Source organism: Gnatocerus cornutus, chromosome 2, assembly GCF_029298725.1.
Source record: "Gnatocerus cornutus isolate USDA-ARS CGAHR chromosome 2, icGnaCorn1.1, whole genome shotgun sequence".
NCBI classification, from domain to species: Eukaryota; Metazoa; Arthropoda; class Insecta; order Coleoptera; family Tenebrionidae; genus Gnatocerus; species Gnatocerus cornutus.
In genome coordinates this window covers 18,959,477-18,979,571 of record NC_142234.1, presented here as the reverse complement: position 1 = coordinate 18,979,571, position 20,095 = coordinate 18,959,477, and the positions used below count along the sequence as shown (strand labels likewise).

Genomic DNA, 20,095 nt, shown 5'->3' with positions numbered 1-20,095 from the left:
GCTCTCACATGTGATTTATTGCAGAAGTAGACACAGATAAAACTGAAGAGGAATAAATCTCGATTTCGACATACTTTCTTCTTCAATATTGTGACTATTTGAATTAGTGCGAAGCTTAAATTTAGCATCGCAAAGAGGTTTAACGTGGGTGTGGTGAACATCACATCCTAAATTTCGATCATGTCTATATTTATTCTTCACAATTCCAGTCATTTCCTCCGGAGCTTTTAACGATGTGCCGAAAATTTGTCACTGTCTGAATGCATTAGCATTTACCTAAACGGATAATTTAGCGAAATGGTGCAACTTGAATTTTAATTTTTCTAATGGGGATGGCCACTATCGGATTGCTAATTGATCGGACTTGAGAAACGCTGAGTGCGTATGTCGGTCAAAGCGATTTGTCGCGTAGTTCTGGTTTGAGGCCATGAAGGGACGACACAGAAGTAATTTGTTTCTCGATCGATCCGGACCTGTCCAACTTTGGTGGAATGGCATCGGACTTTTAAATATTTTATGAAAATAGTATTTGTAGATGTTTCTTATACCGGAGGGCGGTACCCACACGGTTGCTATGTGTTGCTCCGGATCGAACCGCGTTCGTTCAACTTCGCCGAGCTTTCGTGGGAGCTTTGGGTTCGGCCAGTTAGATGCACATCGCCAAGTAGAATACGACTTGATAGACTGATCCAAGTGATATACTATTGTGTATGGTGCCATTGTACACACAACTATACAACAACACAAAAAAAAAGTTTAATTCATATTCAGTTCGGACGAGAAATGACTGTCTGTTCTTTTCACTTTTCTCCAGCTCCCGGACTCGCTTTTTTCATTGATGAGTGAAAGTGCTTTACCGTCTTTCCCAACTTTTTGAAATGCTTTTAAAAAATTCCGTGTCATGATACCAAATATGTGCTCAATTAATCAAAGAGTGGAGTGACCCAATCCGTGCGTTGACACAATACCACAAATGGTATTGTAAAACTATGGAACATGATCAAAATAATCAATATACGTTTAATTACCCCGACTCCCCTCTTCAGGTGAGTAACATTCTTTATTGAAAACAAGCACGAATTCAAGGTATTACCGATAGCTTTCAAGTTCCTTCAGTATTGCGCATCAAATCCTTTATATTCGTTGTGGTTTTCCACTGATTCAATCGTGTCACAAAAATCAATTTTTGATAATAACGATTACTTAAAACGGGATCACAGCTCATTCATTCATTTGCTCTCATTGACTTATTATGGTATTGACCGGTAACGGTGCACGTTCTGCGTAATGGAATATGTACCATTGACTGGCTCTGGCTAAACACCACCACACACGATTCATTTTTGCGAAAAGTTTATAGTTTTTTAATCAAGACAGTTTTTTTTTCTAATTTACGTTTAAAAGAGGGAAAGAGTTGAGTTTATTCTCAGCTAACAGCGAATAGAGAATTGTTAGTTAGTTTTTGTGTATTCAGTGGACTATAAAGTGTTTTATGGCCTGAAGGAGATAAAGGGTGCCTAGACCTAAAAAGAAGTATTGCACACTCTTTATGGCGGTGTATCGATTTTCCGAACATCTACAAACTGGTTTAATTAATTGAAAAAATACGGCTGAGAGTGTCAAAGAGAAGAATGTAGAATTTAGTTTTGGACGAATTTATCACTTTGTTTTCAAGCAGAACTGAAGCAAGAGAGAATTTATGAGAGATATTCAAGAAAGTCTAAAAATTTTTCGTACAAACTTCAATAATATTTTAAAATTGTAATATTTAGAAATTGAGGATCTTTTTACATTTATTTTGAAACTCCAAACATTCAATTGAACAAAAATTGAAAAAAAAATGTACTCAAGAAGTCGAAAATTATATTAGTCAACAAATTTTAGACGAAATTTGTAGTGGAGTAGTGGAAAGTGATTTTTAAAGTAGAATTGCTTCTTGTTTCTAAATTCAAATTCTATAACATATCATTGTAAAGATAATTAAATAAGCTTTTTAAAGAGCTATAGAAATCACCACTTTGAGATGTTTGCCAAGATATTTGAGAAAAACTAAAATTTCGAAGAACGAACGGTTTTAAAAACTTTTTGAAACTTTTTGCATAGAACTCTTAAATTAGTACTTTGATTTTTTATTATAATTCGCTGTTATAAAGGTTGAAATCTCTGCTTTCTAACGCGGTATTAAACTAGCCATTTAGAAGTTACATGAAAAACAATATGGAGTGATTTTTAGAAAAAAAACTTTCAAAGATTTTGTAAAAATTTTGAATCGAATATCCACAAAATTGTAGTTTTTTGATAAAATTCACGTTTCTATATGATTTCACTCGTCAAAATGGAAAATAACAGATAAAAATTATGCAGCAACTGTTAAAAAGTTGGTCGAGTTTTTTATAATTTAAATAAATTTGAAAAGTTTTCCTATCAATCTTGATAATTTTCTTGCCCCTGATAAAATTTACGTAAAATTGATATTTTTATCGATTACTGTCAATAGATTGTCCGGGAAAACGTTCAAATAAAGATACAAAAAATTAATTTTCAGTGACTTCCAACTCCTCATTTTGTGCCAATTTCCCAACATATTGGGGAGTATTTATGTTTAATAGTTATTCATTGTTTTTCTAAAAAAAATCTGAACAATTCCTTTCAAAGAATTTCACCCTCCAATTTTGTTGGTCCATAAGCAAACTAAGAATCCTTCATTGTCAAGAAGTTATCTAAAATGTATTCTTGTCTGCGTTTGCATTAAAGTCATTTTAAAACTAAATATGTGCCTAGAAATAACGAGTTTGTAAGCTCTAACATTAAGTTTTTGTATTAAAATTGGCAAAACACAACAAAAAGTTGTACATTTTTTGAAAAACTTTTCAAAGTTTTTTGTCCTACAACTTCTAAACGATAAAAGATAGCAATGCATTTATCACTGGCTTACAAAGGCCTATTAGCCTTTTCAATGATGCATTACCATGAAAAATCGATTTAATAATTCTTTAATCGTATGCAAAATTGTATAAGAAAACCATTCAAAAACCATTTTTTGGGACATGAAATCAGTTTTTTAAAATTTTTATGACAAATATTAACTCTAGCGATGAGTTTTATAGATCGTTGGAAAGCCTATTAAATTAGCTTTTTAAAACACTGTAACTATAACTTTGTAAGTTTTCACGAAAAACTCAAGAAAATAATTTTTTGTACAATAAAACCTGAAAACATCATTTTTCATAACAAGAACATTTCTAAAAGACGATTTTTCCTATATAAAGACAGTTTTTGAGGATGTATATGTATTGTAGAAGTCGAAAAGCATAAAATAATAAGTTTTATCAAGATCCAAAGACTAATTCTGGAGAAATCGGCAGCAATGTGCAAAATTCCTCGAAAAATCAAACGGTGTGGCGTAATTAAAAAATTGGAATAAAAAATAAAACGGCCTAAGCTTGGTACAACAGCAACAAAAAAAATCTCCCTATTATTACTTATTGATTTATAGATTTGTCATTTATCGACACTATCGAGCATCCAAAGTCTGTTTATATTTAGACACCACTCCATATTAATCCCACAAAATTCGAAAAACCCATCGACTCATCAATATTTAACTCTTCACTGCAGTCAAATCTGTACAATTACGTAAAACTGATGTGTAAGTATTTATGAAATCTGAGTGAAACGTTTATCAACCATGCAAGGGGCCGTTTCCAATTCCAGTGCTGATAGGATTCAATTTGTATCGATTTAAAGTTATCTATGTAGTGGAAAAATCTCCGGAAAACCTAAGTTTGTTGCTGATGGCTGTGGAACATGTTTGCATTACACGTGATATTGATTTATTAAAATGTGTTAATCAGTGAAGATGCAGAAAGAGAGACATTTACGCACTAAATTGGGAAAAGTTGCTGACAACTGTTATAATAGCTTGAGCGTCGTCAATTTCTTATTCCAGTCGAGGAAAAACTTGAATCAAAACAGACTGGAACTATTACCGGACGTTGACTTTCTTTGTTTTTCCCACAAGTCTAATCAATAGGATTCTTCGAATCTATTCTATGGATATTTTTTATTGACAGTGACACAAAGGTTTTATGTTTTATTGCAGTTTTTTTGGTTCCGGGCCAGTGGTCTAGTAAACACGTTGTATTTACAGAGTGGACATAAATTTTTTACGTTATTTTTATAAAATGCTAAGCGGGCTTGCACAACTTTACCTTGGCATAGAACCGACCAACATTTTAATCTTGCAAAACATCTCTATTTAGTTGCCAAACAGATTAAGATCGCGACCTTCGCTTAATTAGAAAAATTAGGAGCTATTTCACGGATATGTCGTGCCAAATCCGGAAATAGAAACACATTCCAGGAAATGTTATCATTGTAGTGATAACCAGTCTATTAAAAACGACACCCTTTCGACAGTTATCTTATCAAAATAAAGCAGAACTCGATGAAAATTCAATACAATGCCATAAAGTTTTGTTTAGTGGAGAACCGTTCCAATTTCATGACAGCTTTTACATTGTCAAGGTTCGTTTAAACCTCCACTTAAGCTGATTTCAAAGCTGCTTGTCGTTTTATTAATTTTTTATGACTGCATAAAGTTTATTTTGCCACTTTTTATGACTTACAGTTTTGATATTCGGGCTTAGATAACAAAAGTTTTTGGAAGGCAAATTACAACTCTTCCAATATTGTCGCATGTTGAACAGGGAAATTATGCATGCATCCCTTATTTCGCGAACTGAATTAATTCGAATCGAAACTAGAACATTGTGCAAACTACACATTTCGACTGGTTTATTATTATTTAGAAAAAGTCTGAAGGAGTTTGCCCTAGATAGAAATGGTGGCTTGCATTGGCCACATCTGGGATGCTGATGACCTTTGACCTTTCCTCTTATTCGTTCTCTCACCTCTGCGCTCAACCTATTTTCTCTTCGGTTTGCTCGATATTCATTCTGGATGTGGAACAAAGTCAACAATGACAGACGTTTGTAAATTGGATTTCAACGTAAAGCAGCTTGTAATGTAACAGTGTTAATTATTTATGATTGTCATGTTTGCCATTTTTGATATATGAAGTGGAATTAATGAAGTTATTGACTGGTTAGAATGAGATTGAAACCGAGCATGAAGCTGAATGGTTTCTTACCCGGCGCATCCACCACAATTATAGCGAAGCTTCAAATAGAAGCTCCTAGTCTCGCTGACACAGTCTTGATTATGTATGTAAAACAAGATTATTAGCAACAAAAATGGCGAAAACCACATCTTTATATGATTTTGGAGATTAAAATTCAATTTCACAAGACCGAAAAGAAGATAACTTCCACACTGAAAAAAATAAAATTTTGAAATCGAACTATCGAAAATCGATATCTAAGCTAAAAAATCACGAGAAAAACGATTTCGAAAAAAGTTTTTTATATTCGCCTTAATTCCGGAAAAATCGAGCAAAATTGTTTTTGAAACCTACAAAATTTAGACCATTTGGCGATAAACTGAAATTTCAAACGCCTCTAATTCAGTTATTTGTTGACGGACGAGAAAAATAGTTTTGGATTCAGCAGGAAATTCTGCGTAAAATGAGCCCAAATTTTTTTAACAAACAAACGATATATCGACCGAAATAGATTTTTAGGGGGTGTTTTTAGGGTCATTTTCAAGAAGACGTTTCACAGGATTCTAAAGTAAAATGACCCGAGAAAAACGATGGTAAAAACCGTTTCTCAAAATCTTTCATAGTTTCGGAAATATTGAGTTTTGAAATTTTTCCAACTCAAAATTGAATATCCGAAACTTTTTGGATTCTACGTGAAATTATGCGTAAAATGGGTACTAATAGCTTAAATTTGCTTAAAAAATTAGCGAAATATCGACCGAAATCCAAAATACTAAATTTTGGAATTTGGACTATATTAATGTTTTTTGTTTCTATAATTAAATTAAATGTCGTGAAGCTTTCCGGACTCCAATCCTTTCAGAATTGATAAAACATTTTATTTGAAACGAATAGAATTGCATAGTAATGTATTATAGGAGTAATTGTTAATTAAAATTTCGGGTTTTCAAAGATTTCAAGACTATGCAAAGAGATTCCAGAAACAAAAAGCATTTGAAGTATACTTGGAATCCAAATATTTTAAATATCACAATAGAAAGAATCCCCGGATTTAGATATTTTATTGCATTTTTAAACCCTACAATTTTCACCATAAATAATACATAAATACAGTCATATTTCAAAATTTTGTTTTTGTTGTACTCCATTCTGACTAAAGTCGTTTTCTGCATTCCATCATATCAAAGAAAAACCAGAATATAAGCCATTCAAATTAAACTTTGCGGAAGGAACAAACTTTTAAATCGAATTAAGTTCCTGCTTTTATTTACGTTTTTCATATTAAATCGCTATCAACTCTTTAAAAAATTAATCACTTGTGGTGTTTTTCCCCAGAAAATCTCATTTAACATCGTATTAATTATATACAGTGCGATCAATTATTTACCAACACGACTGTTACATCGTGAACGTATGTCTTGATAAGTGTCATTCCCTAATATTCCGACGACTATTTCAGACACACGTTCGCAAGGTTCCAGTCGGCTAGATAAATAAACTTAATTGATTACTCTGAGGTTTAATCTGATCACCAAAGTTTGCAACAGCGAAATATGTAAAAAAAAAAACGTAATATCGTTTGTCCTTTTGTACAAGATATCATGATTTCAGTCACGTTCCAAGATTTATTTCGCTATCTAAAAGCTGTGTAGAAGCTGCAATTTTACAAAGGAAACTGTAAAACTTCGACGATTTTAGATAGGTACTGGAAAATAGACGTGGAATTACTACTAGTAATACGTGACATAATTTAAATTTTTGGACGCTACCGTCGAATTTGGTTCCATTAATATGTTATATGAAATTACGATTTCTGTCTGCGTGATTCGGTGGGCTGAACAAACCCTAGAGAGTTAAATGACATAGTTTATCACCAAAACAATTTAGGTGAATTTTTAAATGATGTATTCGTGTTCTGCTTATTTCGGGGATTAATTTTAGAACAAGTTGGGAGGAGTGTATTATTATTTATGAAGGAGACATCTCTTAATTGCGAAAGTGGAACTGACTGAAATTAGCGGAAATTCTGAGAATATTTTGGAACAAACAAATTTATTGACTGAGATTGTAGCAATATGTAATGATGAAATTTACAGAAATCGATTGTTTATTGTTGCGCCATCGCTAATCGATGATTGAGTTGACCTCATCAATTTTTCCTCAATAATATGCCAGCTACTTCTTGTTTACATTTCTTTATTTTTTTTAAATTGATTAGAGCACGTGGCAAAGCTTCGGGGATTCAGAGAATAAAATAAGTTAAGGAATTGAATATGCATGTATACTTGGTTGGCTATTGATTTTCCGGCTTTCCCTCCGGGCGCGCGAGTTTTCGTGCTTGAGAGGTTTTACTGTAAATAATTGGCATGTCTAGCACCCTTCCGCCGTATGTACAAGCACGTATTAAGAGTGTCCGTGTTATAATTTGCAGATCAAAATGAGTCAGCGCAGGGGAGGTGACGACAGTGGCGGATGAGGACGCGTCAGCACGGCTAGCACCGCAACCCCCAGCCAGCCGCCGTCCATGGTGGGCGACCGGGATGGCGAAGGGCTGGCCGTGCGGTGGGACTCGGCGACGGCGACGACGACGACGATGGCTAACGAGGGCGTGCGCTACACCTCCGTCCCGCAGACGTCGCCGCCGCCTTTACAGCTGCAGCAGCCTCCGCCACCTCCACCTCTACCACTTCAGCTGCAGCGACCCTACTCTCGCTCTATGTCCTCGCTACCACCGGAGCCCTTCATGATAATGCGCTCGAAGGCGCTAAACAGGCGCGTTTGCATCAACGTGGGCGGCGTCAAGCACGAGGTTCTTTGGCGAACTTTGGATCGCCTACCGCACACTCGGCTTGGTCGTCTTCGCGATTGCAACACCCACGAGGCCCTTAGCGAGCTCTGCGACGACTACTCGCTCATCGACAACGAGTACTTCTTCGACAGACACCCCAAGTCTTTCAGTTCCATCCTCAACTTCTACAGAACGGGGAAGTTACATTTGGTTGATGAGATGTGTGTGCTTGCCTTCAGCGACGATTTGGAGTATTGGGGCGTCGACGAGCTTTATCTTGAATCGTGCTGTCAACATAAATACCATCAACGGAAAGAACATGTGCACGAAGAAATGAGGAAAGAGGCGGAATCACTCCGGCAGCGCGACGAAGAAGAATTCGGCGAGGACAAGTGCTCTCAGTACCAGAAATGGTTGTGGGACATGCTCGAAAAACCAACAACGTCGATTGCAGCTAGGGTGAGGGCTTACAACCATTTAAAGCTGCTAAAACTCTGCTTCTCAATGACAAACTTAAGCTAACAGAAACTTTATCAGTTTCTATGAATCCAAATGAATTTAAAATGTCCCGTCAAAATAGACATAAAAATAGTGATTTTTTGTTATTTGAAATGTCTACTTTGATCGGACTAAAAAAATAATTTTTCGTTTCGTAGCAAATTATGTCAAAATTAAAATTCAGTAAAAATAATAGAGCTCTAGCTATCTGTAGCACTAAAATTTACGGAAAAGTATGGTTTCCTTGAATATTTTATCATAAATTTAAAGGAAAATATCGATTATCATGTTCCGTGCTACATTAAGTTTATGGTAATTCAAAGGTTACTCCAATTAAGACCAATAGCAACCTATAAAATGTAAAATTAAGTGTCTGCCACAATTATCTACCTCTTAAAAAGCAATTAAGCTGGATGATTAAGGTGTCTGATATACCTATCGTAATCCCAAGAGTCGAATTTCATAGAAAAACTAAATGCCCCGTGTAAATTCGTAGGCCCCAAAAAGACAGTATAAATTGATCATTTAATTTATTATTGTATCTATATGTACAGAATGAGTTCTTTGCACTCGACCAATGTAAAAACACAAATTCTAATCTTCTTAAATAACATTTCTGAAGGCATGCTTAAAAATGTGATATTTTCTATATCTAAATGTTGCAAATTTTATACTTCTCTCGAGAAATTTGCTTCAATGTTCAGTGTCGATTCAGTGTTTGCATTGAAATAAACCATCTCCAACAGTCAACCAGGTTTCTTTAAATCCAAACACTGGAAAACTGTTTATGCTGATGACTGTTCTAGATGTCCACTGCAAAGCGAAGATGAAGATTTTGATGTTTTCAATATCAGTGTATACGCTTGTGTTTTACTATGATAGTGATGGGCAAACGCGACGATCAGATACCCAAGAACGAGCCCTGTAATGTGGTGTTGATCAAAGCATGCCTGTTTGGCCGCTATTGGACGTCATTGGTTGTTTTTCAACACCTTCTCCTTTGAAAACGTACAAAAAGAATGTTAAAAATTATAAAGAGCACAAGCTATTGGACTATTGAAATATACATTAATGTTAGCAAAAGTTGGGGCTGCTTCCAAGTTAGTTAGATTCATTGCTTTAAACATGAGAAGATGTAGTTTGTTAGCTTCGTAAGCGGTAAAGTTGTAGTTCCAATAGTGAGATATTACTAACAAATTAACGTAGACGTCATCTCAATGTAAATACTTTCATTATGTACATTTTTAACTGTAGATGCTTGTTTCATTTATGACGTCAAATGGTCCGCCAATATAGGCAGGTTTTTGATTGACATGTGGGCTCGAGCTATTTGTACATTGCTTCCTATCTCGATATCTCTATAAATGCTTTCGGACTAATAAAACTAACCGAGTTTAACAGCCATTGTCCTATCCCTTGAGATCCTTTCTGCTTCTTATAAACAAGCTTTGTTTTTTTAAGTTTCCTTCTGCTTAATGATCACCGCTGCCTACACACTATACATTTGATCGTTGTGATATCGTTGTTGGATGTGTTGTGAAGTATGCTTTTATAAACTATCGTCAGTTATGTGGCTTGTGCGTCTGTCTATCTATATACTGTCTTTTATTCGAATAGGAAATGGTTGTTGAAAATAAAAAAAAATTGGCATATTAATCCGAAGTTATAGAGGATTGAAAGGAGGAAGTGTTGCAATGATGTGATATATTTCAGGTAATTGCCATCGTGTCCATCTTGTTTATTGTGCTGTCCACTATTGCACTAACGCTCAACACCATTCCAAGTATGCAGGTCAACGACGAAAAGGGTAATTTCCAAGATAATCCCCAATTAGCCATGGTGGAGGCAGTTTGCATCACGTGGTTTTCGTTAGAGTATATCCTAAGATTTAGCGCTTCACCAAATAAGTGGAAGTTTTTCAAAGGTGGCCTGAATATCATCGACTTACTAGCCATATTGCCTTATTTCGTTTCTCTGTTTCTCCTGGAGACCAACAAAAACGCAACTGATCAGTTCCAAGACGTGCGACGTGTCGTCCAAGTTTTCCGTATCATGCGAATTTTGCGAATCCTCAAGTTGGCACGTCACTCGACAGGTCTCCAATCATTGGGGTTTACCTTACGCAACTCGTACAAGGAATTGGGTTTGCTCATGTTGTTCCTAGCCATGGGCGTCCTCATATTTTCCAGCCTCGCTTACTTCGCCGAGAAGGAGGAGCCGGGCACTAAGTTCATAAGCATACCCGAGACTTTTTGGTGGGCTGGTATCACAATGACGACTGTAGGTTACGGAGACATTTACCCCACGACACCGCTGGGGAAAGTTATAGGAAGTGTATGTTGTATTTGCGGTGTCTTGGTAATCGCGTTGCCCATTCCTATCATTGTCAATAACTTTGCCGAGTTCTACAAAAACCAAATGCGAAGAGAGAAAGCCTTGAAACGTCGCGAAGCCCTCGAACGCGCTAAACGAGAAGGCAGCATCGTTTCCTTCCACCACATCAACTTGAGGGACGCATTCGCAAAAAGCATGGATCTCATCGACGTCATCGTCGACACAGGTGAGTGTCGATTTCTTTTTTGCACGCAGGATCATTCGCATTGCGTGATTTATATGATAAATGTCAGTCAACTGCTTCGTAACGCGTAATTTGCCACCTAATGATTTGCGTGTCTTGGTTTGCACCGCGTTAAGACGATGTCCTCTTCCCCAGGTGACAAGTGTGCCCTGATTGGTGGAAACGAAGACAATCGCAGACACTCATAAAACGTGTTAAAACCGCGGGACCCGAAACAGCATGTTCACGCTTGTGTTGACTTTCATAAGCATTTTAAATGTCTAGAGCACCTTAAGTTCGTCACGTTGGTCTTTAACTGCTTTTCATCGTTTTAAATGTGTTGACTTGTGCTGAACATTGTCGAGTGCACGTTCGGACTGTTGGTGGTCTCCTTGCTGACAGTGGATGTCTCGCCAGGCCACAATATCTCTCACGTTGACGGCAACAGCACAGAAGGGGAATCGGCCAGCGGACGAAATCCTGCTCAAACGGGAACCGGCTGTTATCGCAACTTCGATCATTTCCCTAACAGACATCGACGTAGTAATTCTTCCGCAACACCTTGTCTTCCTACCGGCGAAGGACCTCCGTTACCTGCTTCTCCCTTATCTCAGCGTCGTCTTTTGGAACTCGCTCCGGAAGAACAACAAATGCAACACACCCCGCCGATGGCACCTCTTGCACAGGACGAAACACAACTTATTGCCACCACGCCTAAGGGATACATATCACCGGGGGTAAGCTGATATTTCATTTTACAAAGCCAATTCTTTAACCAAACCAACACGTACAAAACATGGAGACACAGTTTGGAGTCATCAAACATTGCTTAAAATCGAAAGCTTAGCTGTAACGCTTTAGCTGTCGTCTTGTTTATGTGCAGATTTTAAGCAAGGACATGTTTGTACATACCAAATAACATTGTTGACGTGGTTTGGACAAAAAATATCATCGCCTAACTTCATTGACAATATCATCAGTTTAAATCATGACTCTTGGTGCAAAAGTGATGAAAATTTCTCACAAACGAGGATATATTTACTTTGGTTATTTAAGGAAGAGTGTTAATTTCAGCACTGTCGCTTCTGAATCAACATTTATTTTTGAGCTCCAGGCACATCTAAATATCCTTTAGCTTTGCTACAACAGAAGAGTAAATTAGATCTCTAGTAACAAAGTTAAGTGTAATAATAAAATTACTTTGGCTAGGCATCCGAGAGGTATTGCCAAAAGTGCTTTGTCTTTAACAAAAATAAAAACATCCTCTTCTTTACTCCGTAATTGATAGCCAATTTCCATGATTAATTTAGACGCTATCGTACGATAAACTACGGTAATCACACTAATTGAGTTGGCTAGTTATTAAAAGAGCCCCACAAGAGACTTTACGTGCACATAGTGTATATATTTTTAAACTGTCAGTTTGTTAATTTTTGCTATGCTATGCTACTTTGTGTTTCGATCTATCTTATAGGCTGACAGCAAAAAATCTGATCCCATGAGGAGGATTGAGAAAGTTGATGAATTACCTAGCGAATTCGAATGTTGCTTTTGCACCTCGAAGGTAGTATTGCTCTCTCTAATACTTCATTAAAAACGCTTACTTCATCCAGCTTAAGCTTAGCAGTTGTGCTTTACCAAGTAAAAATTGTCTTAGAAATCCACACCAAACCACTGTGTATATTAAATTAGTAAAATGAAATTTTCGTAACGGAAAATGAATTACATTTACAATTCATGTCTTCACCCACGCGCACACAAGTGAATTAACTTACAAACAACTTCGATTATTGCACAATCACAGTTTCTCAAAACAGTAGAGGCAAGAGCAGAATCGCTGTCATTTCATTGTAGCACACTTTTGCATGATCACGTGCATGCTAAAAAAGGCACTTTGCATCGATTTTCGTTACCTCCGACATAGTTTTCTTAGATTAGATTTAGATAAATGTTGAAGTTTTGTTGAATCACTTTTCAGTCGAATTTAATCTGAAATTAAATTTGCTACAATGACATTTTCAACAAAACGGATACAATCATTTAGAAAATAGCGACACGTTATTTCCCACATTAAATCATAGGCGCTGATTGTGCAGTAGCTAAAAGTTTTCAGTTTTTAATTCAGTTGTGTTACTTTCACAGTTGAGTTATTGATATAATGAAAATTGTCTAAAAATAGGACAATAGAAATCAAAAGCGGGCAATGTCGTGACCTTGGACGGTAGTGATATTTAATGCTGTAAATAAATTACGATATTTCTACGGACGGTTATCGAAAAGCAGAACTGATTGGTGCCCAATTTAAATTCCTTGCGAACCGTTCACGCTTTAACTGTTATAAACGTATATATACGTTTTGACATTTTTCTCATAAACTACAAAAGATGAGAATTTGAAATTTTGGGAACAAAATTAAGCGAATAAAACAATTCGAATGACAATATTCACATATTTGTGGCACTTCCAGTTATGCCGGAAGTAGTAGTCAACTTGCTTATTTAAAATGGAACATCCATTGCATTTTCAGATTCTACGTCCAAATTAAGGGTGACTTTATGTATAAAGTGCTACACTTAAATTGAATCATTTTAGAGATATCTTGTTTTTTGTGAAAAAATTGCACAACAGAAGTGAAATTTTCTTATTATTTAATAGGAGTGTTTTTACTCTTTCTTTCTCAAAAATGTTTGTCTAAATATTTTTTTTGTCATGCAAATTTAATTTTTTTTTTGAAAAATCGAGATATTTAAAAAATGATACAATTATACGGCATATAAAAGTGATCTTTAATTTTCATATAGAATTCAAAAATGCAATAAAATATAGGGTGTTCTGTTTAAAATAAGGAAGTTGACTACCACTTATGGCATAACTGGAAGTCTCAAGTAAATGTGAATCTATTTATTCGATCGATTCGTCTTATCCGCTTACTTTTGTCCCCAAAATTTAAATTCTTATCATTTGCATTTTCTGATAAAAATGACAAAACGTACATACAGGTTTACAACAGTTAAAGGGTTAAAAATTGGATCAACCAAAACTGACAGTCTCGTAATAAGTTTTTGTCATACTTGAATATAATACAAAATTTTATCCGTGGTTGATCCATTTTTAGCAGATTGCGATAAAATAACGAACAACGAATTGGCAGAGATAAAACAGTCGTTAAAATATTCCGGTGCTGTAATAGTTTCTTAACAGTAGCTCTCATTAGTTCTGTAGTGGCAATTTATATAAAGAGCTTGTATAATTAGGTAGATTTTAGCTGAAAATAATTGATAATTTAAGCTAAACAACGCAAAGGTAAGCTGATAGTCTGTAAACTTGATTTGAGAAAATTGCAAATTTTACATGCACTTAGTTTGAAACTGTGCACTTGTAGGTACGTATTTAAATAATTTAGCTCCATAAATCTCATGGCATGTTTCTAAAGTGTAAAATTATCGTGGCTATCAACGCTTCCATTGGTTGAACATAACTGAGATTTGAATAGTTGAAGCAAGTTGCATGAAGTTCTCAGTGTTAATTTTTGTCTACCAACCACTTGTTTCCAGAGATATAGATTGCTGCTACAAGAAGAGGCAGTAAAGAGTGGACTGGAAAGACTCTATTACTGCTAAGTACTGTTGCTCTTAGTGCACGGATTAAGTTAAAATGATGAGATTGATGGAAATGGTGTGCATTTTCTAGATTGCTTTTAGTTGCGGGGTCTAGACAATAGTTAAAAGTTCGGCGCCTGTGGTTGAAATGACAAACCCGAAAACTGTAGAATACACATGTTCTTTTCTAATTTCCACGGCGTGTTTCTTTGGTGTTTTATGTTCTTCTTGTGTTGAGTGTGTGATTTAGTTGTTTTTTTATTTGATTTTGTACAAACTCGGTGACCCGTGAGGGTAGAGATGAAAAATGGTCAATAAAATCACGGTTGTGAAATTGAGCCTGGTGCTGCGTTACAGGAATGTAAACCTGGAAGATGCCAAGGAGAATGTATTCCACTTCACACGAAAAGCGTGTAGTGATGTTTCCATAGCCCCACTTTCATACTTATACACAGGTGAGTTCACCTTATAGACTGGTATCGTATCGCGGAACTGTTGATGATGCCAAATTCACTGGGTCATTCATCAAGTGTTGTCGGAAATTTAATTTGGACATCACTACCTGCTGAGTTGATTTGGTGGAGCTGTTTGAACGGATTATCAAGTTTTATATCTGACGATTTTCCGACACAACCTGACAATATTGACCGCACTGAAATCATCAGATATATCACTCTCCGTGCCAACCAAAACTTGAAACATTTCTTTTATTGCTCGATTTGGTTGGCACTCCAGAGATCGGTATGACGATTTTTTTTCTTTCAATTTGTTATAGTTTGAGTTTTATTAGATTTATGTTCACACAGCACACAAACAAAACTCTTCAAATAAAACGAGTCGACTAATAGACATAAAAAATTGTTGTAAAGAGGTTAGTACTTAATATTTTAGATTAAAAACATGCACGCTAAGCTAAGTTAGGGTCACCCCAGTGCACGCACGGATACAATTTGAATATTCCCGTTTTATTATTGGCTTGTGGCTACACGATGCACGTGTAGATTTAGACTTCATGTAATTTGTTCTAAGGCTGTACAATTAGGTGGTTTCGAGAGATTCAAAATCAAAAGAATATGTGCGGTTTCGAGTCAGCATGCCAGCAACAAATACGCCTATTGATTCACTTCAATGAAAAAATGGTATTCGTTGCCGGCCATGCCATTCAGCGTCATCTAGAAACTAATTTGAGCAAACCCTCCAGGATTTCAAAGACTTTGTTGACGCGGAAAACTTGATGCCTCTGCCGACGAGCGACTTCCGCAATCCCGTCTGTCTGGAAATGAGGACGTTGAAAGCAGAGCAACTCTACAACAGTTTCACCGAGGTGGATATCAAACAGAAAAATATGAACAACAACAACGGCGATTTGGCAAGCATGGACAGTTCGGATACATTTGCAAGTTGTACGACGCACCCCTTCAATTCTCAGGGAGATCTCGCATCCGACATTGTTGATCCCTCGTGTGTAATAGACAGTAATCTTTATGTGAATCCCTTGGATAAAAGCGGGGATAACAGTCCGGTTACTCCGGCGCCCGGAAGAACTGGAGGCGTGAAAAAATCGGCTTCCGGAGATACGGCACTTAGGAGTTTGGGAACATCGCCCATGGAGGAGGCGTTCAAAGGATTTGGACCGCTTGATAGAGGCAGTCGAGTCAGTTTAAACGATTCGCCTTTGCCCAAAAACCGGAGGACAAGATTCCAACAGGTATTCCATCTCAAAGTTAGTGCAATTTTATTTAATATTTCTTTCACACACACTGTTTGATCGGTTTAAAAGCAAAGAGTGCAGAGATGAAAGCCCACGAGTAAATATTTATCAAACACATAATACAAATTTTGTTTATTAAAAATACAACGAATTCGGGTTTATATCAACACGAAATAATCCATCTTTGTCGGATCAAACTAAATATATTTCAAAAATAATATTTTTCGCTGACAGCACAGAGTGATTGATAACAATAACCGGTCATCCATTGTGATACCTACGAAATCAATACAACACGCCCGTCCTATATTTCAACAGTCGGTTTATTTACCGGTTTCAATTGTTTACAATTAGCACAGTTTCGAGTTTTTCACGTCTTTTTTTCTCCAGAGCGGTCGACCACGGACAAGGTTTGGCGATGCATTTGAACGAGACTCTCAAGAAAGTCTTGAAGCCAAGCGCAAAAAGACTTCTTTTATTCCTTCGCGAGGACTAGCATCGGCAACGAGGATAATAAATCAGCACCTGTTTGGAATACAGAATTTGAGCGGGGCTAGATCAGGTGAGTAATTACGCCACTTTCACAAGAGAAACAGAAAAAGAGGATCCGTTCCGTTTGCTTATAAAGAATCCTATTAGCCGCAACTAGTACGTTAAAATGCAAAGGCTCCTGTAATGTATTTTTCTCGTCCTGCCACCGCTGTGTGGAAAAGTTAACAAGTCGACATTTATCCACTTTTGAGGTTTCTCAAACAAGAACCTTTCCCGAAACTTTTCCGCTTTGTTGGCTGTTATAAGGTAAATCTCTAAAACTCGCTGACCGCAAACCCTCCACAACACCACAGTTTGCTGAATAATTTCTAGTTTGTCAACCTAATCTCATTTTTCGTTGCAGGCAAGAACAGCGGAAGCAAATCGTCGCTATCAGTGGATTCGATAGACAGTCGAACGAGTCCGCAATTAGAGCACCATCGACGTTCCAAGTCAATCCTGAAGAAGTCGGACAGCAGCGGAAACCGCAACACAGATCCGGAAAGCGAGCGTTTAATCTCCGACAACATGTCCGGTTATGAAATCGGTTCTGGGAGCGAATATTCTCCGAATAAACGACTATCATCCCCTCCGTTACGACATCGCGCTCTTAGTCAAAAAACTCTCAGCAAAAATCTTCCTCCTTACTACCAACAAGATAGTGAAAAAAACAGGACATTAAAATCGCAGTTGTTTTTGTTAGACGATATTATCAAGGAGAAACAGGCTTGCAAGGAACCCGTGCTTGATTCCAATAAGTTGAAAGAGTGCAGTGATAGTGTCGGTGATATGCCGCTATACATTTGTCCCCCGCCTCCTCCAATGGACGATAATTCACCCAATGAAGAAACTAGACTGCTTCTTCATCCCACTGTGGTTGTTCCTCCTACGAGACAGCCCGGAAACGCTATCTCCAAAGGACCCAATCCGTCCTCGTAGCATTCGAAGGTGAATTGTTTTGCTTTAGTCGCAACGCTCAAACAAAAAGCTAAAGATAAATAATTCAAGTTAACTTTCCCAACGCACGAACTTGCAATGAAAATTTAGCGAAGGGTTTTGTCTTAAAACAAAAAGCATCAAAACTCACAAACTTACTTCAATAAAAAATTCCACGATAACTTGGACGTTTTAACGCAGGAAACGAGATTTTATTTCATTAAAGAGTTTAAATGTTTTTCGAAAACTTTAGTTTTCTCAATACATTTTTTTTTACTATACTTTATTGAGAACATTTATTAGGCACTGTATAAAAATATTTTTATAGTCCAACAGAACAATGAGGCGTAGAAAGGAAACTGCCCTTAAGAGCAGTAAATTCCGAGTAGTTATAATGTTGAAACCTTGCCAGAAACAAGGAAAACAAGAAGTCGCCAGTGTCAATACACATTCGTTACACGATATATAACTGCAAAAACTCTCATCAATAAAAATTTAATTCGAACACAACGCTTTGTACTCGCACTTTTTTTGCTATAAATTTTATTTCCCACACGTCCAAACCGATAAAAAAGGGTTCGTTATTCGCAGTCTCTCAGAGTAGTTACAAAAACACGTTTTGTTGGTAAAAACTGCAAGTGGATCTAATGTAAGAATTTGTTTCTAGGAGATTAAACCATTCCTTAGACTTAGTACGGACCGAAATGGCCAGGAATCACGAAGTTTAAAAGTAGAAGAGCTTCTGATTTGGAAGATAATTCGGAAACATGGAGTGACGTTCGTCCACAATTCTCAAGAAAAATAGTAAAGATGGTGCATATAAAGTGCTTTGTTGTTGGAGACGTTTGTAACATTCTTAGAATTAACTTTCAAGTAAAAGCATTGTTATTTTTTGCCACAATTATATTCTAAAAGTCACATGTTAATAAAACAGTTTTCAGACTTTTACATGCAATGTTTAGTGCAAGCAGCTAATGCATTTTGCAGAGGTTCACAAGTGATAGATGAGGTGTTCTATTTTGAAACTGAGGCTCATGTAATGAAATTTATACGGAATTGTCCTTATCTCCTTGCTGCAATGAGTCCTTAGGTGTAAATCAAATTATAAGTAGCGACAAATTGGAAGGGAAAAAAAAGGAATTGCATGAGAGCATGCCACAAGCTAGAAATATGGTTGTGTGAATGGATTTAAAGGTAGTCAATGAATACAGCAATATTGAAACAGCCTCACTGCTTTTACGCGATGAAAGTGATCTCACCGATTTTTTACCAAATCAAAATTTCAAGCCTAAATTTTCCAAGTAAGTAAGCGCTACGTGGCGAAGCAGAGAGGTTGTTAAATGTCAAGTGAAAAAGTAATTACGACTGGCCAAGCTTATTTTTGTCTGTGATTAAATTAATTTTAAGCAAAATGTGTGTAAGGATATTGTTATTTTGAGAATACTTATTTTTATTACAATATTTTCCATTCAACTTAAGAAACGGAGATTTTAGTATGTCCTTACAAGACAAATAATACGATTCCAAAATTATTTGGAGCAACAAAGATCGGTAATCTAAATTGAACTACCGGTATGACATATTTTAGGTCACTCATAGTTTCGATTGTTCATTTTTGTACGTAAAACACTGTTACAATAATAATGCAAATAATGTTGTTAGAGATGTTTGTGTGATAGATGCCCTTGTTGTATGTCTCAATCGCTGCATCCTAAATCATGTTGTTACAAATTCTTGACTTTATTTTCACATTGTGTCGCCTTATTAAACAACACGAATAAATTCAATATTTCGGTTTATAGGATTTTTGACCGTCTGTATAATTTATACCTCAACTTTTATACCGCCACATTTACAAATGTTAGAACGGCAGTGTAGGTAATTTCATGTTTATATTTATCCGGAGTTTTATTTATCGGTAGTTACGTAAAATAGATAATAATTTTTATAACTGCACATGGTGTTATTGCCGCCTTCTTTCATTCCTTGTTTTGAAATAATAATTATTATAAAAATTGGTTGACTACATATTTTCTTTCATCTTTACCCATCCTTTTGTATCTCATTGTCACTAAGAGCCATGTAACGAACAAATCTTGATAGGTATACCTAAATTTATTACCAACTATTGATAGATTTGCATACAAGCTTGTTATAGACAATCGCAATTTTATTTCTTTTTATAACAATGAGAATACTACCACAAATGCTAAAAAGCGAGACTGCACTTTAGATATTTGTATAAATACTGTTATAAATGACATATACACTTTGTATATAAAATTACGTACCTAGTATCATTTAAGAAGCGCATAAATTATTTATATAATATATATTATTATATCATGCCCTA

The 20,095-nt window shown here is 36.2% G+C and overlaps 1 protein-coding gene across 3 annotated transcripts; it reads left to right on the top strand.

Annotated features, from left to right (window-relative positions):
• The first annotated feature begins 649 nt into the window (after positions 1 to 649).
• On the top strand, positions 650 to 19,765 carry LOC148179795 (uncharacterized). 3 transcript variants are annotated; one of them, XM_088050472.1, is made up of 9 exons: positions 650 to 1,046; positions 7,554 to 8,369; positions 10,122 to 10,968; positions 11,383 to 11,702; positions 12,440 to 12,529; positions 15,766 to 16,272; positions 16,666 to 16,837; positions 17,171 to 17,754; positions 18,410 to 19,765. In XM_088050472.1, exons 2-8 carry the CDS (start codon positions 7,647 to 7,649, stop codon positions 17,743 to 17,745), a joined length of 3,234 nt encoding a protein of 1,077 aa, XP_087906598.1. In that variant the 5' UTR covers positions 650 to 1,046; positions 7,554 to 7,646; the 3' UTR covers positions 17,746 to 17,754; positions 18,410 to 19,765. The 3 variants fall into 3 exon arrangements, with proteins under 3 accessions (XP_087906598.1, XP_087906597.1, XP_087906600.1); XM_088050471.1 differs by having other exon boundaries at positions 15,766 to 16,287; XM_088050474.1 differs by lacking the exon at positions 12,440 to 12,529 and having other exon boundaries at positions 15,766 to 16,287.
• Positions 19,766 to 20,095: the final 330 nt, after the last annotated feature.

What these genes read in the sequence shown, in the direction of transcription:
- LOC148179795 (XM_088050471.1), top strand. Translation starts at nt 7,647, where the DNA reads ATGGTGGGCGACCGGGATGGCGAAGGGCTGGCCGTGCGGTGGGACTCG. An exon ending in CGACGTCATCGTCGACACAG is followed by an intron (nt 10,969 to 11,382) that starts GTGAGTGTCGAT and finishes ATGTCTCGCCAG; the next exon opens with GCCACAATATCTCTCACGTT. An exon ending in AGGGATACATATCACCGGGG is followed by an intron (nt 11,703 to 12,439) that starts GTAAGCTGATAT and finishes TCTATCTTATAG; the next exon opens with GCTGACAGCAAAAAATCTGA.